The following is a 26666-nucleotide window of genomic DNA, read 5'->3' as shown; positions in this document are numbered from 1 at the left end:
GGTTTTGATCTATTTTCCTACTTTATTCTTGCAGCCTACTGACACTGTCCCTCCTCATGGTTGAAAGTGTCCTGGATTTTCCAGCAGTAGATTGGATGATAACCATGTTGGCTACTCAGTTATCATTGGAAGTTATCTGCAAGGAAGGAAAGTTAACCATGGAAAGCCTTAGGAAACTTCAGTTGCAGGGTGCTTCAACAACTTTTGAATATCATGGAACATTTGCTGGGTCCTCTTGACTTACACCACTTTGACACTAATTGTCTGTGTTGGTGTGAGTTAGATGGAGAAACACAAAAGTGAGGACAGAATCAGATGTTTGGCATAGGCTGGGCCCAACGTTAGAGCCATTTTCTGAGCATCTCCCATTTTACAGTTAAAGATGCAAAGTTAAAGAGTGTACCTTTACTCAATCTGTATGCCAGCTTTGTAGAAGGTGTATCTGTTTGAAGCATTTTGTTTAGGTGAGTTGTTTACTTTGGGTTACTTTATGGGGCTTTTTGTAAGGCTGTTTTTCATTACAGATGCTAGAATTCTTGACAGCTGAAATAACAGTGCTGACATTACATTGAGATACAAGAAATAAAAGTATTTTGTTTGCAAGGACACAGTACATACCTAAATATGGGACATGCTGTATGTAGAGGCTCTTAAAAGAAGTAGTTGCTTTCAAAAAAAAACTAACCATCCAGTTCATAGAAATAAGACTGCTGAACACTGAATCTTATGTACATGTGGAGAGTTACCAAAATAGGGAGTGTGCAAGCAGTAACTCCAATATGTTTTACAGCAAGGTTTGTTGGTTGCATTTTGTCACATGGTACCTCTTCATCTCCTTGCCAACATGCAGCCTCTATGTAGTTTTATTGATACTCAGCTCTCTGGTCATAAAACCGCTTTTCTGTTTATAGGTTAGGCCATTGAAGCCCTGCCCACTTGTTGTGGTCTGTTTCTTATCAATGTCAACTCCTTCATGTGAGCAGTTGGTTGTATGTTCCAAACTTCTCTTGAACAACTTCTTTTCTTTGTTCCCCCTTGTCTGTTTGCCAGATGCTTCTCAGTTGTTGACAGCAAGTCAGGATGTCCTTCAGAGACGGTCCCACAATTCTGAGATCTCCTCAGATCTTCTGAGCAGACTTCATAACCATTTTTTCTTTAGTATTCCCTTTCCTTTATTTTGAAGCTCTTATAGTTGAACTTCTGTGGCAATAAGATGTGTGTGTACTAAGTTTCTTGATGATGAGTGAACTGATATTTATTAGCTGTAGTTCTCTGTGTTTGATATTAAGTTGCCTTGTAGGTCAATTACAAATTTAAGAACTGTTTTGGAGCAATTCAGAGAATGGAATAAATGGCTTGGGAAATAGGGAAGTCCAGCAGAGGCTGCAGCTGCTTTTAAGTTGCTTTTCATAACAGTATTGTTCTTAATGTGATCAAGTGTCAGATAGATTACTCATTTACAGAAGAGAAGGAAAAAACCATTAAAAATTCACACTGTTGTATTTCATCAGAAGAACATCTTCTGGTTTTCTGTACAACAGGAAAGTCTGATGCAGACCTGGTGTATCTTGTTATAGCAGGTGAGTGAGTATATCAGAGCTCTTACTCCAGCCTTGGGCCCGCACCTGGAAGCATGCACTCAGGAAGTGGGCCCATGGGAATCTCAAAAGGTTTATCAAGGCCAAGTGCAAGGTGCTTCACCTGGGTTGGGGCGGCCCTTGCTATTAACACAGGCTGGGGGATGAACAGGAACAGATGGAGTAGTCCCCCACAAAGAAGGATTTGAGAGTGCTGATGGGTGAGAGGCTGGACATGATCCAGATAAGTCCCCGTTACAGGAAGGACATGGGCCTGTTGGAGTTCAAGGGAGGGCCCCCAAGATGTTTAGAGGGATGGAGCACCTCTCCTGTAAGGAAAGGCTGAGAGAATTGGGATTGTTCAGCCTGCAAAAGGGAAGGCTTTGGAGTGACTTAATTGGGGCCTATCTGGCATTTTGACTCTATGATTTTCAAGCAGGTGCAAGTAAGAAAAGCAACATCTGTTGCTCCTGTTGTATCATTTCTAGACTGTATCCTTCCTCAACTAGAATTTTTAGGTGTGTTGCCTTCAGCCTGATGATTTGGCAGCCTCTGTTCAAGATAGAACAGCTGTAAAGTAGATTTAAAACTACACAGGAGCTCACCCTGGAGAGATGCTGTGGAATGGCTGTTGGGGGGAAGCCTGTGAGAACAGGTAGTAGCTGTTGCTCTGTATCTGGATCTGTCCTCGGTCCTGAACTGTATAGTCTCTCACTGACAATTTCATTGTAGATGAAAAAGTTAACAGAGGATGCAGAACTGTACAAGATATAGCTAAGATTGTAAATGTTTAGCTTCAGAAAATCCCACTACCAAACCAGTAAGCAAAAATGTAAAACCAGCAATGAATAAAAGGTACCTCATGGGAGATTCTACACATTCTGTAAAATTATCAAGTGATTGTGATTCAGAAGTAGCCATGCTACTGCTGGAATGTTTCAGGATTTTATTTAAAATTGTGGGAGATTCTTTTCTGTAGGAAACCTGAAGTAATTCTTGGCTTTTCTTTGTATTTCAGCTTTGTATTTCATGTGGGACTTTTTTTTTTCCACTTTTTTTCACTTTTTTTTTCTGAAAAAGGACTGGTTACTATGAGAGAATGGTGAAATTAGATGATAATGATGTAAGTGAGTTATGACTTAGGCTGAACTGAGACTGCTTAATTGTCAGAAGACTCATTTCTCCTCAGATTTGAAAAAAAAAATCAAGCAAATTGCAGAAAAAGAGAAAAAATAACTGATTATTCTGTAATGAAGATATGAAAAATAGCATTTAATTGCAATAAAGACAATTTTAAAAATACCTCAAAAAGAGTGCTCTTAGTTGGATTTCAGAGGACATGGCGGGAGTGTGATCACTGCCACTGTTAAATACCTCTTCAGGGAAAAGAGATATTGGGAATGCAGTGGAATTACGTAGAATCATAGAATATGCTGTGTTGGAAGGGACCCTCAAGGATTCATGTCCATGTCAAGGATGGCCCTGCAAAGGACCATCCCCCAGAGTCACACTATGTGCCTGAGAGCATTGTCCAAACACTCCTTGAACTGTCAGGCTTGATGCTGTGACCACTTCCCTGGGGAGCCTGTTCCAGTGCTCAGCCACCCTTTTGTTTCAACCACACTTTCCTGATATCCAGCCTAAACTTCCCTGACTCAGCTTCATGCCATTTCCTCAAGTCCTTTCCTGGTCACCAGTGTGAAGAGATGTGTACCTGCCCCTCCTCTTCCCTCATGAGGAAGTTGTAACTGCAGTGAGATCTCCTCTCAGTCTCCTCCGGGCTGAACAGTGTCCTCAGCTGCTCCTGAAGCAGCTTCCCCTCCAGACCCTTCACCATAGTCGTGGCTCTTATTTGGATGCTAACAGCTTAATGTGTTTCTTACATTGTGGTGCCCAAAACTGTCCCCAGCACTTGAAGTGAGACCGTCCTAGAGGGGGCAGAGGGGACAATCCCCTCCCTTGCCTGGCTGGTGATGCTGTGCCTCATGCCCCCCAGGACAGGGTTGGCCCTCTTGGCTGCCAGGGCACTGCTGACTCGCAATCAGCCTGTCATTGACCAGGACCCTCGGTTCTATGATAGACCAGGAAATGGAAATGTTGACCTTTTGGGTTTCTTTCCAGACACTCTTTTTACTGATTGTAGAGTACCTTCCATTTGACAAACTATGTTTTGGTTTTCCAGCTGACATGCCGTGTGCACAAGCTTTTAAAAAAAGTCTTGTTAAAGGTCCTGTACAGTGCCCATGTTGGTTCATCTGCACAGAGAAGCTCTTGATTGTTGCATATAAGCATGTTCTCTGTCATGCCCTTCTTAGTGTACCTGTGTGTGTTGGCTGGATCTGAGAAAGTATGGATCAGTTCCGTTGACTGGATTGTCTTAATGCAGGCATATATTTTAAGTGTGGTAAGGTCGTTTTCATCCCTCATTCTCTTGTTAGCTTTGTGTACTATTGTAGGTTTGATTGTGCTGATTAATCCCCATAGAAATTGCTCCTGTGCCTGATTTTGATGTCTGTTTGCTGATCCAGATGGTGAACAGATGAAAAGCTCAGTATGCCTCTACTTGGAAGCATAATCAGAAACATGGCATGACACCAGGAGAAATGTAAAACTCAGAATGAGAAAAAATACACTCTTTCCACAATGCAGAACCATGTTTATTGTACAGTCAAATTTTACTTTGTTTTGTAAGCAAGTGGTGAAGATCACAGAATAGTTGAAATTAGAAGGGGCTTCTGAAGACTGTCAAGCACTCAAAGTAGGATCAACCTGAGCAGGTTGCTCTGAACCTTGTCCAATTGTATTTTCAGTATCTTCAAGGAAGGAGAATGTGTAGCCTCTCAGGGTAACCTGTTCCAATCTTTGACCATTTTTACAGTTCTTAGGTGTAATTGGAGCGTCCTGTATTTTTTTCCCCATTGTCTCTTAGCCTGCCAGTGGATATTGCTTGGAAGAATATGTTTCCAGCATCTTTGCTCTCTCCCGTCAGATGGAGGTGGAGATATTCACATGGAGGCTATTCCACCCCCACCATCCAAGGTTTTCTCTTTTCACAGCTAAACAATCTCTGCTTGCTTGGTTTCTCCTCATGCAACAGAACCTCCAGTGCTTTAAGCATCTTAGTGGCCTTTCTCAGGACTCACTCTGGTAAACAAGTGTTTCTTGTTCTGGGCCGCCCAGAGCTGGTGGTGGTATTCCAGCTACTGCGTTGCAGGTTGTGTGTCGAACATGAGGCAGCTCCCCCAAACTGCTGGCATTGGAGAGCTCTTCTGCACTCTTTTCTCTCCCTGTGGATTCTTCAAAGAAAACTGATGAACAACAGGCTGTTCTTGACTGATGAGGTCTGTTCTTAGGAAGTCCAGGGTTGTGATCCACTGATGCCACTACATCCAGTAAAATGATGCTGTGATGAAACACCCTCAAACTTGATGACTACATGATAAGCGTTGTGATGAGCGATTATAGCTTGCTGTTGTGATCTCCTTGACAATCTGAGCTTGGGATTTCACTTTGGGCTGTTTAGAAGCAAATGTTTCCTGCATATTGTCTAACCAAGCAGCAGTAGTTCACCTCATGGAGGAAACAAAATAATTGTTTGATACCACAAACCTGACTGTTTCATTTTCAATGTTTACTGAGTGGCTGCTGCCTGGTAAGCAAATTTCCACAAGCTCTTGAATCCTTAAGCTAACTGTGTTGAGTTAGCACTTACGGAAACAGAGTAACAGAATTATTTGTCATTTGTCTGAATGCAGCAACTCATAGCTAGACCTGTCCTGTCAACAGTATGCTTCTTCCCAAAGATGGGTTGCCCTTGAACAACAGCAAGCAAGTTTAGACAAATGCACTGAGTTAAAGTCACTTGGAAGTCTTAAATTAAGCATGTGTTAGCATGTGCTTTACTAAATTCACAAATTTTTCAAAGGTGTACTCGAAGATTCAACAGCAGAACAACTGTGTCTAATACTGTACTATCTACTGTAGTCTTTGGTACCATGTTTCAGAAGCAAAGGTTTTAGGCCAGACAGCACTTAAATAAAGCTTTTGTTGTTCCTTTTCTGCCTCAGCAGCAGAGATGGAATAATATTTTTTCCACTCATTATACATGCACTTTGTATAACATATAGTCTAGAAGATCTTATGCAGGTGTAACACTAACATAATGTTAGTCCATGTTGAGTAATTCAGTAATAGCATTGAGGGGAGGAACACCCACTCAACATGTAAAGCTTCCCTCTCAAATTAAGGTTATCAATTACAGTTCAAGACTTGCACCTTGAGGGAAGATGCTCTGTTTGCATTTCTTCATCTCTTTTAAAGAGAGTTAGAGCAATGGTGTTGAGACACTGAGCAATGTTCTTCTAATGCATCAAATAGTCCAAGTACTAGCTATTGCTACTTCTGGTTTAGAACAAATAAACTAAAGCATGCCTTTACTCTTCCTGCTACAGGTGCTACAAGCCTGATTAGAAGTTGCAACATGTCATTTAAACAGCTCTTTCATTTATTTTAAATTGTCAAGCAACTGGTTTTTACCTACCTTCCCTTTCCCCTCCTTTTTTTTATTTCTGCCTTTGTTTTGAGGCAATTATTTCATATTCCAGTATTGAAGATTTTTGGTATTTATTTTATTCTCAACAGATTTTTCTGTAAAGGCTGTAATAGCACCGTTCACTCTCTTTGTGTCCATTTACCACAAGTATTTTTTTGTCAAGGTGTCTTTATGTTCTGTGCTCATTTGACTTACACTTGCTTTGTGGTCCAGTTCAAACCTTCATCTCCAGTGTTATGATGTTATGTTTTGAAGCAGTTTGCAGAAAGCCTGCCTGGGTTTTGCTGAAAATGAGTGTTTGTTTTCTGTGAATTAAATGGTATCAACAACTGAGTTAGAAGTTGAAGGTTGGGGACCTTTTGCCAGTGGAAGCTGATTGTCAGCGCAGAGTACCAAGACATTTACAAATGACAGCTATCAGCAGCTTACAGTTGTTAACCAGCAATCTAATTAATAATTTAGCTAAAAAATCCACCTGAGGCATATCAGATCTTGTTAATCTTCAGGTAGTAGAGAAGTTGTGGTTACAATTAACACATGTAGTTTCCAACAGGAAATTACTCATAATCTGCTTAACATTGTTTTCCATGAATATATTTGCCCATGTTTTTCTGAACATTAAAACATCTTAGTGTTTTGGTATAGGGTTTTGGTGTCCTTTTTTCTGACTATTAAAACCAACTTAGTGTTTTAGTATATAACAGTAGAACAGTGAAAAATCATATGCATCTTTGTTATGTGCAGATACATTGTGAATACATTAGTGTTATGCATAGTTATTGTAGGTTGCTCAGAACTATTTATAAAACTAGTGTGATGAGGTATTTTTTATTATATTGCTTACTTGTTCTTGTATATTTTATTATATTGCTTACTTGTTCTGAAGGTTTGTTTGGATATGACAGAAAGTATCCTTCCCAACTCCTTGAGGTTTCATTTTTAGAAAATATAGAAACATAATTGTGGATTCTTACTATGTCATTTCTGTCCCAAACTGTTTCCATGTAAAGTTATTCAAGCCCAAAAGTTGCTGAAGATAAAGACTGCCACAGTGGAGCAGTCAGACTGTGCTGCTGTTTGCAGCATCTTTAATGGTTGTTGTATGAATGAGGGAGATCTTAGCATCATCAGTAAAGTTATTGCTGATCTCTGCTAATTGGAAAAAACATTGTGTAGGTGTCATGACAAATGAAGGTAATCTGCAAAATGGCAGAGGTTTTGTTACTATGGAAATGAGCCCAATCTTGGGGGGAGGGCAAAGGCTTAATTTGGGGGTTTTTCAGATGTATGCGTAAACATAAAGAAATGCTTGCAAAAATTACAGAGATTGGTCCAGTGAAATATTCACAAGATGAAAAAGTGTTTTTAATGTTTGCAGACTGTAACAATTTGGAGAGTTTTCAAGGATTTTGGCAGGAAGGATTAAATTTGAAATCCCTTGGCAACTTGAATTAGTATCTTTTAAAACAAAAAGAAAAAAGCTATTCTTATCAAGTTGTCTGTGGTAAGTGCTAATCATACTGTGTTTAAAAGGCATAATAGCACAGATAGAAAAAGAGTACTGGAAGCTCAGTTTTGAGGTTTGCAGGGAAATGTTTTCATGCCAGTCTGGTTTAAATAGGTCTGCTATGCCATATTGCTGTGGAGCTGCCAAATAATACCTGGAATGCAGTTTAAATGCGACCTCGGAGGCATATGAGACACTTCTTCTTCCTCTTCCTAACAGCAAACAACAAGTATTGTTTTCAGCTTTGGTCAACATGGTTTATGTGTGGCATGAACTGAGAGAGCCCAGAAGACTTTCCTCAGGACTTTTAAACTGAAAGTTAGGGTGCAAGTTTCATAAAAGGTCCTTCGGTCCATAACAGAAGATTGAGTGGCTGCAGAATGGAAAGGGCTGCACTGTTCTTCATGTTTGACAGCAGAATAAGAATTAATTGCATTACATGCTAAGAAGGAAACATGTCTAATTAAGGAAAAGCTGAATAGTGAGTTAGACTATGGAGTTTGCTGAAATTTGAGCAGTAAAGGTTATATGAAGTTTTTTTTCCTTGCTTCTTAAATAGCTTTTATACTGTTACCTATTAAAACTTTACTGTTGGGGAAACCTGGAGCAGTCATCTCCATTCTCTTTGTAAGCTTTAACTTTCTGGGGATGGTGAGGGAATTCCCGCTCACTGCTCACTGAATCAGTTCTTTTAACTCCAGGATAATGGTGTTTCTTCCTTAAAAGCAAAGTGGTGAGCTGGTTTGTTTCTGCAGGAAGTGTCTTGAGGAACATACCTTCCTCTTAATATAGGTCAGGAGGGGAAAAGTGGTGAAATTTCTAGGAGGCAGCTTTCTTGGCATACTCTGCAGGAATTATTTGTTTGAGCTTGTATTCTCGCTGCTGGCTGTTGGTCAGGCTTCAGTTTTTCCCACTTTTAACTGCTGGACCATGAGACTTCTATGTTCTTGCAGTCTCAGTGCTGTACAGGACAGTAACCACTATGCTTTTAAAACCTCAGCATTTTTATTTAGAACAAAGTTATTTGAATAAAGTATTAAGATTCATCTGATTCTCAGTCTGATGTGTGGCTGAAAATGTGGCTTCTCACTGCCTGGGATTTTCAGATGTAATAGTTTTATTTTTCAGCTAATGTGAACTGTAAGCTGTTTGAGTAAAGTTTGTGCTACAGAGGAATGTTAGTAGCTTTTGCTTGAGGTCCTATGTAAAGTGAGCTGCATAGGTTACATATGACTTTTTTCTATTTTTTGTTGAATTTATAATTGGAAAAAACAGTAGGTTAAAAAAACATGCATTTCAGAATAATCTCAGTGATGGTGACAGAACAAGCGTGTGTGCATATGGTGTCATTCTTGTATGATGTCATTTTTTTTCCCCTGGGTAATAAAATGGAGGAGAAAAAGTGTGGTAGGAATGAGGTGTGGGCAGGAGAGGATTAAATGAGTTTAGAGAAGTGTGTGTTAGCTAGATCTGTAATGTAAAGGGATGGACATGAAGTCTATAAAGTGAGGGTGGAAAAAGTACTAACAAAAGGTAAAGAAACTGCAGTTTCTTCCATCAGCTGAATCTTCTACTAAATGATATATTTTTAAAGCTTACTTTTTGTCTTGGAAGGTTTGAATCTTTGTGTGATAAAGACTTCACAAGGCAATGTTCTGTACTAACAGGTTGTTTTACTGAGAATTGTCAATAATTCTAGCTTCTAACATTGCTGTGGCACTAACGAACTTGTAATAGAAACAATAGGGCAGGCCAATAGAAAGCTCAGGGATTTGTTTCTCTCCTAGCATATATTCTGTTTAAATTTATGAGAGTAAAGGCCCATAATTCAGTGGAACATTAGGAAAGCACAATTTTAAGTGCTTTGTATTCTGATTTATACTCTGAAATTCTACCTGCAATTATTTTCTTTGTCTATAAAAAAAAAAAAATTTAGAGTGTTTCTGACTTTTTTTCCACTCTGTGCTTATTACCATGAGGTACAGAAGGGAGTTTATTTATTTTGTTCTCATTGCTTTTTTTCTCTTTTTCAGAAGTAAGAAACTTTTTAGCAAGAAAAAGTTGAAAAGAAAACAGAAGACTAAATTGAAAGTAAAAACACGCAACAAGGTAAGCCTGTAACTAACTTGACAAAGTCCTGACTCAAAAATGACAGTAACTTCAGTTGAGAGAAATGCAAGAACACCTAAGTGTGACTAACAATGTGTTTGTTTAGAGGAGCTAATAGTAGACCAGTATTGTCTGTTTACTGTATCCTACGTGACTGTGATACCAATGTTAACCATATTCAACTGCTTTTGGTGCTAATGTTCAACAGGAAATAATATGAACAGTTTTATTAGTTCTTCAGTTGCTAAACCCTAAGTATAGCTAAACATATTGGTCTTAGAGGTAAATGTTGAGATCTGTGTCTAGCAAACAGTTGAGACTAGTGCTGCAAAGATTTTGACAAATTGGCTGAAGGAGAAAGGGAGCATTCTAAGGACTCCAAAGTTATCTCTTAAAATTCCTCCGTAATGGAAAATGTAATAAATGATACCTAAGTGCTTCTATTAATATTTTCTCCCCATGTAACCCCTGCCTTCAATCACTTTCAATGCATGGGAACCACACAGTGAACTTAATAAAAATATTTACATCTTTATTTTTTAGAGAGAATAAATTTATGCAGAAGCAGTGCTATTTTAAAATACTGCTGTGCTGCATTCTTTCTCTATTAGAGAGCTATTATTTCTCTATTTAAGCTACAGTCTTGGAAGGATTTTCATGAAGGCTTGCTGCACGCATGAAGGCTTGTAGTCGTTAAAGAGAACTCAATTTTGGAATGGTTCTGAAGGACAGAAACACTAAAATATCCAGTGAAAACACTTTCTAGTCGGCTGAATGTCCTTCTAATACAAATGCACTGTAGAACCACTTGGCCATCTTATCCCTATTTGCCAAACCTCATGTAGTTACTGTATCTCAAGACAGATGGCTTTGGGAGGGTGAAGCAAACCCTCTATCTGTTCATTTGGTATTGCCTTTTTGGAGACTTACCAGATAATTCTGCTTATCTCAAGTAGTGCAGCTTCAGACTATGGTATAGAAATAGCTTATCTTCATTTCTGTTCTCAGCACTGTACAGTAAAATATTTGTGGTCCAAACTGAATTTCTCAGTCCTTTCTTCAGTTGCTATAAGAAATTTTAGCTCTGTCCTCTCCATGACTTTATCAACCCACTGTCAACAAAGAAAACCAAGTTAGAAAGTCAAAGAAATACCGCAGAATGTAGTTAGTCTGTGTGTTCTGTCTGGTGACAGAAACTTGTGCTTTCAAAATAACTCTTTGGCTTTGATCATTGTTACACTATAAAGGGACCCTTGTCTATCTGGTTGGTGGGACTCTAGTTTTACTGCCAAGTAGGAAGCTAAATACAGAATGGCTGTTGACAAGCTTAGCAGTCGAATGTAGTTCTTAAATTTAGTTGCATTGGATAAATGGAGTGGCAGGATCCTTGGCCAAGACAATGTGAACATACTAAAGGCTAGTTCTTGTGAGTAGTTATGGATATGACACTAACTGATAATCTCACTTCATCCCTGTGAAAGGTTGTTCTCAAGATTTTTCTTGGGTTTAAGTCAGTTTCTAGTTAAAGCATTGAGATTTATATCTTTGAAAGTCATAATGGGTTTTTGTGTGTCTTACTGATGCCATTATCTAGACAGTGTCTGAGGCAAACCAGGGCTGACCATTAGAGCACTGCTCTTCATTCTGAGTGGCTTGGGTATAGAAAGGCACTCCAGCTTATTTCAGCATGATAGCAAAAATTGTCTATTTCCTGAAAAATGTAGCAGAGAAAGGATAGATAAAATCAGCTTCATATCTTGAGCTTATGAAACTGACAAAGTGGGGTGATTTTGTTTATTGGTTCTTTTGTAGTTGGTTTTTTGTTGGAGGGTTTTTTGGTTTTGCTTCTCTATGTACTTTTCAATGCATCCCAATGCTTTTCATGGCAGAATCAGCACAGTGATTATTTTTGCCCTGGAATGTCTGAAAATGGGTGTGTCTATTGTCAGGAAAATGTGAGCTTCCATTTGGAAGCTTTAAAATAGAGCAGGTTGAAAAGTCTTTCACTGCTGGACATTCTGAGCAGTAGAGTTTGTGTGCATTGGTTTGTTTTTTGAAGAAACAGGGTCTTTTAGTCTGAACAGAGATGGAAGCTTTCTCTTAATATACTTAGTAGAGGCAGAGAAGGCCTTAAAGGCAGAGTAAAATGAAAAAAAATGTGTTATTTATATCCCATGCTTACTAAAAATGACTGCGTAATGGAAGAGGAGAGAAATTTTTAAAAGAAGCAATTGTTGAGCAACTGGAAGAAAATTATTTCCACCATTTAAGCATTAAATGTTATAACATTATAGATATAAAACTAATTGGTGTTTAAACAGCTCAGTAGTTTGAGCCTTATTCTGTTTCTAAGGTGAATCGTGCTATGATCACTGGTCTTTGAACTATCACTAATTTTTGGGTTTGTGGTTTTGTATCTATTTTTTAAATGGAGGTATAAATTTTTCTATGTGGTGCAGTCTATTTTGGTTTTAGAAATTCACGACTGACATAAGTGACTTTTACATAGAAAACAAGTATCTGATTGTTAGACATGGGTGTAGCACCTTGGATTCCAGTCCCTACCTGCCTCCTCCCCACTTTTTTTTTTCTTTTGGCAAAGAATATCGCCAGAAAATTGAAAGGCCACGTAACTTTTCCCAACTCTACAAATATTGCTGCTAACCCCCCCTTCCCGTTTTAGACACACTGGATATTTCCCTCCTTTGCTGTTAATTCATGCAAGTGCTGCTTAGGACACTTGGATTGAGAGAGACTTACACAGAAAACCACAGTTCCCCATGTTTTGTTTTCACAATATTATTTGAAGAATTCTGAAAAATTGGAGTCCAGCAAGCACAGCTTGTACTGGAAATGATTGGTGTCTACTTGTTTAGTTTATGCAGAGGTTTTAAGCTGTGACTTTTTTTAGCTTTCTACAAATGGGAGTAATAAAACTTTAAGGGGGAGGTTCATGTAGCAGACAAATTAATTGTAAGCTAATGAATAGATGTATAAAACAGATCGACCTGGATGAATATTGTCTCATTAGAAACACATGAAGGTTTTCAAATAATTTGGCATTGTTTTCAGTGGCTTTTGTATTTGATCTTTCAACCTCAAGAGGCCATCCTTTTCTAAGAGATCTTTTGACTGTCTGAAAAAGAATTGGGTGAGCTTCTCTTCTCAGTGTTACACATGGATTAGATCAGATGGTTATTATAACCTGACCCTTCTTTAACAGCAGATTAACTTTCCTCTCTTAGATTATAGTCTATTTCCATCATATTTAAGAATAAACCATTACCGCAGTCATCTGATTCAAGAGGAAAAAAACAAATAGGTCGGGAAATAAGCTATGTTATGGGTTTCATCTTTAGGGAAAACAGTTTCTTTATGTGTGAGATGTGTAAAGGCAACCAGAGGGTTTTGTTTTTTCCCACTGTTACCCTTGAGTGTACTGTAACATTACAAAAGGCTAACTGAGAAGAACAATTAGGAGTAGGTTGCTCTTATCTTTTGAACCAAACCTATGCTGTTTACCCTCTCCTACATAATTCATTCTTCCAGTTAACAGGGACTATATGTTTACAAGGACAAGCCAGGCATCTGAGTCTGAGCATCTGCACTTTCATCTCTCCCTCATAAGAGTCTTAACCTTTCAGAAAATAAAAACTAACATAAACACACAAGAAATAAAATCTTCACATTTTAAAACTGTCTTCACCAATGGTGGATATTTAAGTTTTACAATGTATGTTTCACTATGTATCTTCATTTGAAAAGGTGCACATTTAATTTTTGGTGACACCAAGTCAAACAGCAAAGATGATGATTCAGAACGTCCCACTGTGTTATAGCTCATATGAAAACTACTGAATCAAACAGCATAATTCTGTTTTCTACTCTGTAAGTTCTCCTCTTTTTGACCGTGGTAACAATTTCATTTTCCAAGAAACCAGATGCTTTGGGAGGAAAGCTAGCTAGAAGCTATCATCTCATCTTCTGCTTTGGCACTCTGGAAGCTGAGTTTTAGTCAAATGTAACGAGCGCTTTGGATTGCAGTATTCCAGCACCCATTAAGAGTTGGACATTCAGAGGCAGAGAAAGTGATCACTGCTCTTCACCTTATTCACAAGTGTCATGTGAATCTCAGTACTCTTAACACCATGAAAACAAGCTGTAAGGTCTTGTTTCTTTCTGAAATAATTTATCCTATAGATCAAGAGCTGTCTGTTTGGATTATTAATTATTCTAGATCTGTACAAAATTAATAAATTGCTTTAGCGAGTTCTTAGAAGTTGATTAACACTTTAATGTTCTGCTGTTTTTCTTGACAATGTAGATTTATTTGGTGCCAACATGAAGTGCATTATCATTAAGAGAATTGTAAGTTAAAATAGACTTTATTAGTTTGATAAAAGAATTACTAAGTGAGGTTGTGTATGTACCGGTATTGGTTATATTTTCTTACTGATCAATTTTACCTGAAAGTCTGAGTCTGCAGCAAGATTGTACAGATGATACCATGAGTCTCATAATATTGGGCAAGTTTTTATGATTGTGTAGAAGATATTCATTAGCTGCAGAAAAGTAAACTTTCGGGTGATGATGGGATGAACTTAAATCCCAGTTTTCTGACTTGTTCAATGTATCTGACCTTAGTGAAGTTAGGAATCTGTTATCTGGAAAGGAAGAACATTTTTTTCATATAGAAAAAACTTCTCATGTCTGTTTTGAATACTTTCCTCTATCACTGTTGAAGAAAAGAAAAAACAACAAAAAAGGCTGATCACTGAATGAGCATTTGCAAAGGGGCGGAAAGTTTTAGTGTTTTTTTTTTTGTTGTTGTTGTCAGCTCCGTTCTTGCCTTATGTAAAGGAAATCTAAGAATGTGATGTTTATACAACCTGCTTATTATATGCATCCACTTTTGAAGAGATGTTTGTTTTGAAGACCTAGCAACTATAAGTATTATAGTTAAACCCCTTAGACTTGAGCAAATCCATCACAAATCACATCATTATCTTTTACCTTATGATGAAGTTTCTGGAGGATGTGCTGTACTGAAGTCTCGATAGGAGATTAGTGTATGCAAGTATTGTTCATGCACTGTTGTAGAAAAGCAGAACACTGAACACCGAGATAGAATAGTTAAAGTGCTTACTGGTTAATAGTTGTAAAGTATTGGGGAAAAGGAGTTTATTTCTGAAAATTAGTCAACTTGTTATTAATAGGCAAGAAAACTTAGATTGATTTTTATCTAGCACTGTAATGTCTGAAATTATCTCTGCTGGTATAACAGTTTGGCCATTCTGTTTCAAATGAGACTATATGAGCTACAGAACTTAGGCTCTTCTGGATCAAAGACTTAGCGGAGCTGACAAGAAAGAACTGGAATGGAAACTCTTCACAGAAGTTACAATATGTGATACTAACTAAATAAGTGACCTTTCAGATAAATATCTGGAGCCTCTGAAATACCTTTCTCTTCCTGTAGCTGTCAGTAAAAAAACTTTAGTAAACTAAGTTTACTGAGGAATTTAACTTGTGCCATTCAACTGAGCTAGCTTTAAAGCTTCAGCTTATACTATGTATTTGCCTTAACAGGAGCTGCAAAAACTTTTGGGGTAATGTGTATGGGTACTTGAGGAACAGAAGAGTTACATCTTACAACGATTCCGTTTTCTGGTGTCAAACTTCAAAGCATGTAGGATCTCATTATCAATGGGGTCAATCCAAATTTATTTTGATTCGGTTTGATACTGGAATAACATATGAGGTTGTACCTTGGGTTCTTGCACTGATTAATATTGTGGGATTTCTAACAAGAGCTTTACTATTTCAAAGATACTAAAATTGAACAAGGACTAAACTTTGCTGTCTTTCAGTCTTTAATGGCAGAAGTTCTCTTGAGTTAAAGAAAAAAACCTGCCAAACCTGAGTGTGCATGTAGGGAACTTTTTCCAGCTTTTTCTTTTTTCTACTTCATTATCATTATGTTTTTGTGCTTACTGCTACCACTGATGCAAGTGAGAAAAATTAACACACAATGTGTTTGGTACAAAAGGTTGCATAGTAAAGCATTGTTTCTTAATGTTGTAGCTTGCAGTAACTTTAGTAATAATGGGAAGGAAGGACAGGCAAATGTATACCAATACAGTCAAAACCAGGGAATATGTGAACGATGAAATATTTTCAAGTAATTTTGAAATTTTTTGTTATGTTTTTTAAAATACAGTGTTAAAAGGTCTTAGAGTCTTGTGTTGTTTCTGGTATTAATAAAAATGTATGTGCAGATAAAAGTGTTTTTGATGTAGAAAATTGTGGCAACCCTATTGTAGAAAAACTAGTCACCCCATTAAAATATTACCCACTTCACTGGTTCTCAAATTCCTTTTACCTCTCCTCTGCTAGTTTAATGTTCTCCTTCCCATCTCTGCTCTTAGTGATCTGTTTCAAATCACTGTAGTATAATTCACTGTGTAATTTCATGCCAGATGAATGTGGCAATGTACAGTATTAATACCCTATAAATAAAACAAAAAAAAAAAAAGACAAAAAGCCTTCACTCTCACTGTGCCCTTTCTTCCCCTATCCCTCAAGAATACGAGAAAGAAACCAAAAATGACCTTGTGAAGTTATCCATGACCCTGAGTCTGTCTGGCCTAATAATCCCCCACATTTTGCCTTGCATGGTCAAGCAAATTTGTCCTGTACTCTTAACCCGGGCCTTCTCTTCTTACATGGTCTTTGTGCCCTCTGTCTACAGCAAGCTCTTACTGAGAACTGCTTCCTCCCATGTGCCTGAAATCCGGTTTTCAAAGCCTGTGCTGATACCAGCCTGGTCTTTGCTAGTATACAACCAAATTGAAAGTGTAACCCTGCCTGGGAATTAATTGTTGTGGAGTTTTGTTTTTTCAAGTCAGTCATACCTCTCCTATCTAACTGTTTCAGACTGGGAAGGTACAGGGCAGATTTTTAAAAATGTTTTTTAAAAAATGTTTTCTCTTATTATTTTTCCAAGTCCAGTGACAGCCTCATGTAGGCTCCTTTGTGTCTTGGCCAAGGCTGACAATAATATACCAGTAGTAGGTACCAGGGTGGGCCATGGTAGTGGTAGTTTCTCAGAACAATTTCCCAGCTCATACTTTGTGGCTCAGGGCTTCAGAAAACAGAACGGTGTCCTGTTAAGTCATAGGCCTTGATTTCTTAATTTAGTACTTAGTCCATTAGATTATTGTTCTCAAAACTATTATCTGCAGCATCCTGACAGGAGTCTTTAAACTTGTCATCAGTTTTCATCTAATGACAAAAAAGTGGGTTTTCTTAATTTCTTGTATATGTTTAACAAATATCTTAAATTTTTAGTATTTACCAGCAGGTTAAAACTAACAACCAGAATAGAAAGGCATGCATTTAAAAATTCAATTATAATTAAAACCTCCAAAACAGACTGCTGTTGAGGAGATAAAGATTGATTCTGCTGTTCTTACCACAGTGGTTCAGGTTTGGACAATTCTATAGCCTGAGCTGCTGTCATTTTTAGTCCCAGTGTTCTGATCAAGTTATGAGAAGTAGAGGCTAAAGCTGGACAGAATCTGTTGAAATGTCTTCCTCTTTTTCCTTTCTTCCATGCCTGAAATAAAACAGGTACTTCAGCAGGAAAGTTGTCTCCAGTTTGGAAATAATTTGGTGTGTCAAAATTGAGACAGTTGAGATTATTTATATTTTGCAAAGCTTGAAACTTTAGTAAACTAATAAACTAAAATTAAAACTGATCTTGTTTTTCAGACTGAAAGCCTAGAGAGTACAATAACCATACCAGATATCAGATTACATAGCAATCCTTCAGCTTTTAATGTTTACTGCAATGTCCGCCATTGTGTGTTGGAGTGGCAGAAAAAGGAAGCGTCTGTGTCTTTGGCCTCAAAGAACAGTGTCCAGAGTGGAGATTCAGACAGTGATGAAGAAGAGGAGCCCAAAGAGCCACCTATTAAACTTCCAAAGGCAAGTAACTGATACTTCTTGAAGTGTGCCATGTGTCATCTAAGGTTGGTATGTTCTTTTTGGGGTTTAAAGAGCAACAGTATAAGCCAGCTGCGTAGAGCACTGCTGTAGTTTTATTTGTAGGCCATCTAGTTCAGAATCATTTGATGAATTAGGATGATCTGTGTACCTGCCCAAATTTAAGTCAATTAAATGCCAGGTAAACACTCAAGTTGAACTCCTTTTAAAGTGTTGGTACTGGAACATGTACAGCCTCAAGATCTACACAGAAATGATGCGAGTAAGGGAGCTCTTGTAGCTCTTAGGGGCTACCACTCATAATGGTAAAGGCTTTTTTTTTTGCTTTACCCTCCAAAAAGAGTAAGTCTTTCTAATAATGGATATAATTTGATGGAATGGTTCCTAAGATGTTTTGCTGGGTATGCATGTAATTGCAGTAACTGTCAATTGTTCTTTCCCTTTTTTGGCTTTAGTGCCCTAGTGCTACTGACAGCTCTAATTCTGATGCATGTTAAGATTTTGATGCTATAGTTGAACAGTTAGAGTGGGTTTTTTACTATTGACTGCTTCTATGCTTATAGTAGGATTAATGGTGGAAAGTCAGAAATAAAGGACTTACTGATTTGTTTTTTTCAATTTGTTGGTTCACCTGTTTTTTACTATGTATTACAAAGCTATGCATTTAGTTTTGTTCATTACTACCTTATCAATGCTATGGAAAGTGCTTTGTTTAGTTGTTCTTCTGAATCTGAAAAACATATTCAGATTAAATTCCCTTGTATATATTTGGCCTAAAACCAATACAAATGCTGAATTAAAAAAGGTGGTTGCAGCTGTGGTTATGTAGAATATTTGAGTATCTTAGAAAATTAGGATTTTATAGATGATTGCATTTAGGTGTTGTTATCTGAGGGGCAAAGTTGGCACTCCAGAAGGTAGTGGTGGTGAATTGCAGAGAAGCATAACCAAGTCAGCCAACTGAAATTTCATGATTGATGATTGCAATATGTGGTTGCTAGAAACAAAGTCAGCATTGTTTATGAGCTGCATCTGAGTACTCATGGATTGTGTCAAATGAATCAGCAAGTGCTTGTAGATCCTTAATTTTAAGTAAAAGGCAATGTAGCTACTAGCAGTTATGGAGGATGGAATGATGTTTTAAAAAGATGCTGAAATTAAAAGAGTTTCCAAGAAGGATGAGATTTATCAGTGATATAGACAGAAGACTTGCATGTGGAAACCAAAGCATTGGTATTGTGTTGGACAGTTAATTACAAAGATGATGGCTTAGAAAAAATTATAGGAAAACTGTAGGTAACAAACCTCTCTCAAAATAGAAAATTGTTGAGGTTTTTATTGCATTCAGTACAGCAAATATAAAATTGGTGAAAATCAGTATGTTTTCACACTGCTAATTTTTAGTAAAGAATCTACAAAATGTCAAATTTGAGGATTTTTGGTTCAAAAATATGTTTAGATGCCTGATACAACCTCAGTATTTTTCATAACTTCCTAGGTAATACAGGGTTGTTAAGGTCACTTGGAGGTAACAATTGGACTTGCATTCATGCTTTTGGAAAAAGCTTCTCCTTGGAACTGTCTCACATGTAGTAAAACTTCTAGGGACTGACTGTGTAAATGTCTTGGTATCCTGAATACCGGTGTCTGTCTCATGATAATGAACAATATTGTGTAAGGCTTAGTTTGTTAACTGTAAAGAAGAAAGTTATTATAAAGTTTCTAAGGTTTACAATATTTACAAGACAAATTTCTGATAGTAATTGTTATTTTATTAAAAAGAATACTGATGTATTTTGAGTTTGACAGTGAGGAGAAAGATGAAAAAAAAAGTGTGGCTAGGGTTTGTGCTCTTACAGATTCTCCAGAGTGTAGTCCTTGGTGTGTTGGTGGTTTTTTTGTTTAATTGAGTGTAATTTGAAAACATTCTGTTTTCATAGCTTAAGGTGACTTCAGGTGTTCTTTTGAAGGATTTTTCTTTCAGATCCTAAACTTGAGGAAGTCAGGTTTGTTAGAGCCTTTAAGTAGAATGTGTTTTGGATCAGAAGTTGTCCTATGCAATTTCTATGAGATTGAGAATAGTTGTTTTTAACATTGAGACAGACTTTGCTGCTCTTCAGATGCTAGCACAACAAAATTTTGTGTTTTGGTTTTGTTCAGATAGTTTAGTAACTTGCTTTGATAGCTTTTTATTTTCGTTTTCTTAGGAAATACTTGCCTTTGTCTGACATACTTGTTTGCTACCTTATTTATTTAGTATCTTAGCTAATGGTGAGGAACTCTCTCTACCTAAAATGGAGTAGGTTGAGTTCTGTTCAGATTTGTAATTTGTAGAGTAAAGAAGAGGTATTTCCCACACCTTTCACCCTCACACACACACACACAGGCACCGCCCCCCCCAAGATTTTAAACTTAAGGCTGAGTAATGAATGATCAGCAAAAGCTCTGTACTAAAAGGGACAAATACTAGATTAAAGTGATTAAGGTGGAATTAACTGACTTAAATATTCTTTGTTCCTGCACTGGCATACATTTTGTTAATAACCTTAAGCAGAAATTTAAATTTTTAAGTTGTAACAAAATACAAAAGACAAATAATTACTTTCTTTAGGGACTGACTTTACACATTTTAAAATTCATTAGGAGAATGTTACCTTTGTGAATATTTTCTTTTTTGTGTAGGTATATAATATAAATTAATTCAGAGTAATTTGTAATTTTAATTATAGAAATGTGAGCGTTGGGGATATTGCTCACTGTGAGAGGAAAGATGAAGGAAATGAAACAAGAGCATAGATAAGACTTCAAGGAGGTGTTTTAGGAATTAGTTAGGAGTCACAATGCCTGCATCCAGGCTAGAATTTTGGGTACCTTTTGTTAAGCAGTCTTAAACTTTTGATCTGAGTCTCCAAGGTGTTGCAAAGAGAATGGGAGAATGGTTGAGCAGAGCACATCAGTAAGAGCAGTCAGGTTGTGACACAGAAGCTGAGGCAGAGCAGTGCTCATTTTGACTCAAAAACCCTTCAGAGAGCAGTGAGAGCAAGCTTAAGATGTCTGTTTGCTTATTCTGTCCTTTAGAGCCGGTTTGGAGGAGAGAGGTGGAGAGAGATACACATATACACACACACACGTCTGTTTGCGTGTGTGTGTGTATATATATATATATATATATATATATATGTAAGATATACACACATGAGATAATACAGTGAATAGATCTAGTGTATGAAGCCTACCCAATCTCTTGATCTCAGATATTCAAAAACCAACCCAAAACCTGTGCAGAATTGATAACATCCCAGCAGAACTCTCTCTTAATGATTCCTACTGTAGTGGAAGTTCACCAAACATTTTCCATTGTTAAGTTCTCTACTTTCTCTAGCTGTCTCTGTCAGCTCCCAGATGAGGTTTTCTGTCTCAAGATTGTGAAGAATAAACTTAGTTTCTTTCAAAGACACTATAACTGAACAGGAAGGGCATTTATAAAAATGTACTTATGATGTTTTGTTTTTTTTTTTAGCCTTTAGGGTGATGGTGAGTTTTAGATCCTGGAAAAACCATTATTATGTTGACAGGTTTTTTTCACTGTAGATTCCATGCATGCGTTTTCCCCCTACTCCATTGCAGATGTGAAATGTAAGGTGTAATTAGTAGGAAAATTGCTGTTGTGCTTTGAGGACTTGACTTGGTTATGTTTTTATCCTTCCTCCAAGAAAAAAAATAATGGTAAAATAATTTCTGAAGGATGGGAATCAAATTAAAGATCAACAAAGACAGTGACAAGGTATCCAGTAGAAGTTAGAGCTGACTGCCAGAATATCTGTTTTAAGCATGGGTGGCAGTTGCATTAACAGTGTTATTTATTTACACATTTCTGTCTTTTTCCTTAGATTTTACTCAGGGTTGAGTCTCTGTTAAACACTCTATGGTGGCTCTGCTCCTGACCAAAGCACATAGTGAAGTTTTTAAGATGCAGTTGCTTATTTGTAATGTGCTAACCCTCCTCTCTTTCATCTTCATCATTATTAAATACAGAATTTGAGAAGGAAGTGCAAGGGAGCAGTCAGTGAAGAGAAGCATGACTGTAGTAGAAGTCAGAATAGTCAGGAATTTTAAAAAGGAAAGTTAGAGATGTCCATAACAGGGCTTTTAAACATGTTCTGTTAGTTGGCTTAATGCATGTCTCTCTCTAAAACTCCACATATGGAGTTTTAGTGACTAGCAATTAATCTTTGTTTTTGTCACAATATAAAAAATAATCTCAGAGGCTTTGGAGGGGAAAGTTCTAGAGCTGCCAGCTCTCAAATGTATTGTTATTCAGGATGTGAAGCCAGGTTGCAAGACCGTTCTGGTTTGCTGGCTCACGTTAATAAGCAAGGAAAAAGAAGACTGTCAAAGTGTGAACTGGATAGAAATTAGAAAGGTTCAGAGGTACAGTTGGCCTTTTACTGTGGAAAAGAAATTTAAACTTCCTTATTCTTTCAAGAAACTTAGTCTGCTTAGGTATGCTGTTTTATGTAGTGGCTGACTTACATGTAATACTTGCTGGTATAGTTGTATAGGTGGATTCTTGATTTTGCTTCTGGTTTAACACTGTATTTTCTATTACAACTTTTTATTTAAGTAATTGTCTTGTTCAGTGAACACTGGGATATACTTTTTTGACGAAGATCTAAAAATATTATATTGACATCTGTTCTGAAAAATCTGTCCTTCTTTAGATCATTGAAGTTGGATTGTGTGAAGTCTTTGAATTGATAAAGGAGACGAGATTTTCTCATCCATCCTTGTGTCTCAGGAGCTTACAAGCCCTACTTAATGTGCTCCAAGGTCAGCAACCAGAAGGCCTGCAGTCAGAGCCTCCTGAAGTCCTAGGTAATATCTCATCTCTTACTGTATTTTTATTAATATACATCTGTTATTGTGTTGGAGAGAAGAAAATAGTTCTTGGCAAATATTTGTAAGATAGTAACGTGCTTGTTCTCAGCTGACTGACTATTCTGGCTGTTAGCTCCTTATGGTGCATGTATGCTCACTAAAACAAAGTAATAAACATCACAGCCTTACAAACTTGGTTTCACTTTCTTACTGAAACATAAAATACTTGGTCCTATTGGAAAAAATACAGTTTTAGGGTGAATTTCTCTTGTAATTTGCTCTTGTGGTCTGTAGCTTAGATGTTTAATTTTGTAATTTATGTAGAGCTGCTAAGCAGAGTGTCCCAATTCTTGTTTTTGTTTTCTCTGGCCATCCCAAAGCTTCCCTGAAAATTAATTTTCTTTTTAATGATATTGAAAATGAAATTTGAACTTCTCATGCCTTTGAGAGCATGATTGACCATATCCTTTAAGTTAAAATCCCATTATCTTTTGTTGGTTCATAGAACTGCTGAGAAGTCTAGGCTGTAGCCCGAGTTGCTTAAAGAGAATTTTAAAAAAGTCTTTAGACTTCATGTATTTTTTCATGTTTTATGACTTAAGGGTATTGCATTTCCAAAGATTATAATTTGCTACAGAAAACTTATTTTGTATTGATGCATGGAGTATTAAAAAACTACAAAGAAGACTTTTTGATTACTGTCATAGTGATTAATTGTATCAGCTCTCAAGAAAAATGGAGTGAACTTCTGTTCACACCTGGATTGTTACAGAAGTTCAGCCACCAAACAGTGTTTGGGAAGAGGCATATGATCAAAATAATTTTCAAGCCTCAGTTTGAAATGCTTGTTCCTATGAAGTGTGTCGTGCTTCAACATGGGTAATGGTCATAAAGAGTAGACAAGTAATCTACACATCCTCTCAGTGATGGGGTAGACTGAATAGTGTCTACTATAATAACACTTTCTGGCCCATTTCTTGTTAATGTGTTCCCCTGTGACAGAAGGACTTGTAGTTCTTCTTCTTCACCCATGGTGAGTATCCAGATTTTATGTTTTCTGGCTGAAAAGAAGAAAAGTTAAGGATAATTCAGGATCATTTAAGATGTTTTTCTGTCTGAAATTAGCTCTCAACATAATAGCTGAGGAAAGTTACAATGTATTTTAATTTTTATTTAATTTATTTAATTTCCCATTGATAGTTAAATTGATTTGTATGATTTTGTGACTGATCTGTGCAATGGCTGTGTTTTATCTGCAGAATCCCTGTTCCAGCTGCTTTTGGAAATAACTGTCCGTAGCACGGGAATGAATGACAGCACAGGACAGTCCTTGACAGCACTTTCCTGCGCTTGCCTCTTCAGTTTGGTAGCTGCCTGGGGAGAGACAGGAAGGACGTTGCAAGCAATCTCTGCAATCCTCACCAATAATGGCAGCCATGCTTGTCAGACTATTCAGGTCTTGCATTAAAACTTCTCTGTATCTGGGAATTTATGTAAATGAGTACTTCTCATGAGTTCTGAGAAGATGTGTTGTTTAATTACTTTTTTCCCCTGCTCACTATTTTTGAGATGAATTGGTATTTCTTTGTCTTTCTTGAGTTGGAGTTAGAGCAGAAAATACAACATTTTATAAAAGTGTCATTATTTTCACTCACTATTTCTTTTACTGTTTAGGTGCCAACCATTTTAAACTCTCTTCAGCGGAGTGTACAGGCCGTTCTGGTGGGCAAAATCCAAATCCAGGACTGGTTCAGTAATGGGATAAAGAAGGCAGCCTTGATGCACAAATGGCCATTGAAAGAAATATCTGTAGATGAAGATGACCAATGCCTACTTCAGAGTGATGGTTTTTTCCTCTATCTCTTATGTAAAGATGGACTTTACAAAATTGGCTCTGGATATAGCGGGACAGTGAGGGTAATGTGGCTGCTTCTTGTCTGATCAGTGATACTTGGTATTTGAATTTAACTTCTGTGGTGTCCTATTTCCATGGACAGTCTTACCTAGCTTACCAGTCATCTGTTCTATTACAGTTTGTGTAATTTTTTCTGATGATTTCTATGACAACTTGACAAAATTTTCTTAGAATTTTCACTTTGCAATATGGTTGAAGATATTACTTAGATGGTAAATGATTATGTGTTGAGTTTTCACTCTGGTATTTGTTAAATGATGGAAGTATTTTGCTTTTCAGGGCCATATATACAATTCTACATCCCGCATCAAAAACAGAAAAGAAAAAAAGTCTTGGTTAGGTTATGCTCAGGTAAGTGAATACTTAAAATATAAAATGTGTGGCCCTCCTCATTCCTCATAAGTAGTTGAAGTAGACCCTGGCTTACATGGATATTTTATTGTTCCTGTGGCTTTCTTTATAAAAACCAAAATTTTTGGTACTAGCTTCTAAATTATGGAGGATGATGGACCTGTAATCACTGGTACTGGCCTGTGGAAAGGAATAATGGAGTGTCCTTGCTTAGTGTTGTCACTGTAAAGACTTTTGCAAAATATGATGTTTTAGCACATCAGTTTATGGACTGTACAGTCAACTGATGTGTGGTTCTAAGTGCATGTCAGTAGATGTACAAAAGTGCTATTACAACAAACATGTAAAAGTATTTGAAATACCTGTTTATGAAAAGAAATTTACATGAAAACACCTGCAGTAAAATAAGGAAATGCTGTTTTGGTTGGGAAGGATTGGGTATATATAAACAATACATAGAAATAATTATTGACATTGTCATTGCAGAGTTAACTATATTTGTATGGTTTGTGGTTTTTAGGGTTAGTTTCTGGAATAGCAACCACTTTTTCTTACACCTTTATTATTCATTATAAAAACCCTCAAAACATAAAAAAGAAATAAATTTCAGGGAACAGTTAATTTACTGAATTTATTGTATATTTACTCTTAACTGAGTGATCTCATTGTCCCAGTGTGATTTTTAGTATACTCCTTGACACGCTTTTGAAGTGAAATTGTTCATTACAAATATGTATTCTTTTGTTGCAGTTATTGTGTTTGTGTAAACACAAACACATGAAATCTGGTTTTATTTAATGTAAAAGCAGATTGCCAAAAGGTACACTGGCACAAAACAAATAGGTGTAGATGTATTCATTCTGGAGCCTGTTTTATCAGTTCGGAAAGGAACAGGATTCATGTGGTTTCATTATATGGTGTTGCATGTTTGGACGTTCTGTACATAACTATAAATATATGGGATGCTTTTTGAGTGCTTGTACAGGTGTGTGCACTCAGAGAGTGACTGTTGCCAAAAGCACTGCAGTTTGGACAAGTGTCATTCTGTGACTATATTTATAGAAAGGTGTGTAACTTGCACTTAGTGCTAGTTATGTGTCCATAACAGATAAAAGGTGTCCTTAGTGTCATTTCCCTTCAGGTGCGTGGTTAACTTAACTTCAGGTGATTTTTCTTACTTCATCATATTAGTTACTTTTAGATTGAAGCTTTACTATCTACTTTAATGCTCTTTGCTTAATTTATGTGGGCTTATTTTCCTCATTTCACTGACTTTTATTTATCCAGTAGTTTCAATGGAAGAAGCTGTCTTAGTGTGGGAGTCAAAGTAGTTAGTTAATATTTTTTCTATTCTAGGTTTTAATACATGTATTAATGCGCATTAATGAGTGCTCTTCTATATAGGAAAACATTATCTAGTGCCTTCCTGGTATTCCTGTGACTATTCTGTTGATTTGAAAAGTGGATACAGAAACTCTGGTTTTTACTGTGGTTGTGGCTTTTAAATCTAATTGTATACAGATAGAAATAGCAATTAAAATGTGGGGCTTCAAAAGTTGTATACAAGCTTCAGCATGCTAATCTATGGCATGAAGAAAGTGGATGAAGGGAGTCAAATTTCCATATTTTAATGTGGAATCTAGTTAAAATTTGAGTTAGTAGAAAAAATGTTGATCATCATTTCATGTAAAAGGCTTCCACTGTTTTAAAGCAATATCTAAAATAATAATTGCATTTTTTCCCCTTTTAACATCTGTTAATGTATTTAAG

General features: G+C 36.9%; 1 protein-coding gene across 15 annotated transcripts in view; it reads left to right on the top strand.

The window, feature by feature from the left end:
- The window catches only part of MYCBP2 (MYC binding protein 2), a 174772-nt gene that overhangs the window by 13564 nt on the left and 134542 nt on the right, over nucleotides 1–26666 (top strand). For all 15 annotated transcript variants that reach the window (XM_038144794.1, XM_038144827.1, XM_038144890.1 and 12 more), the window contains exons 2-7: nucleotides 9670–9745; nucleotides 17519–17734; nucleotides 22474–22627; nucleotides 23890–24086; nucleotides 24305–24547; nucleotides 24825–24896. In XM_038144794.1, the coding sequence (XP_038000722.1) occupies nucleotides 9670–9745; nucleotides 17519–17734; nucleotides 22474–22627; nucleotides 23890–24086; nucleotides 24305–24547; nucleotides 24825–24896 (958 nt within the window). The remainder of the gene's footprint in view (nucleotides 1–9669; nucleotides 9746–17518; nucleotides 17735–22473; nucleotides 22628–23889; nucleotides 24087–24304; nucleotides 24548–24824; nucleotides 24897–26666) is intronic.

Source organism: Motacilla alba, chromosome 1 (genome assembly GCF_015832195.1).
Source record: "Motacilla alba alba isolate MOTALB_02 chromosome 1, Motacilla_alba_V1.0_pri, whole genome shotgun sequence".
Taxonomy (NCBI): Eukaryota; Metazoa; Chordata; class Aves; order Passeriformes; family Motacillidae; genus Motacilla; species Motacilla alba.
Note: the sequence above shows the minus strand (reverse complement) of the source record. Positions and strands in the feature narration are given on the sequence as shown.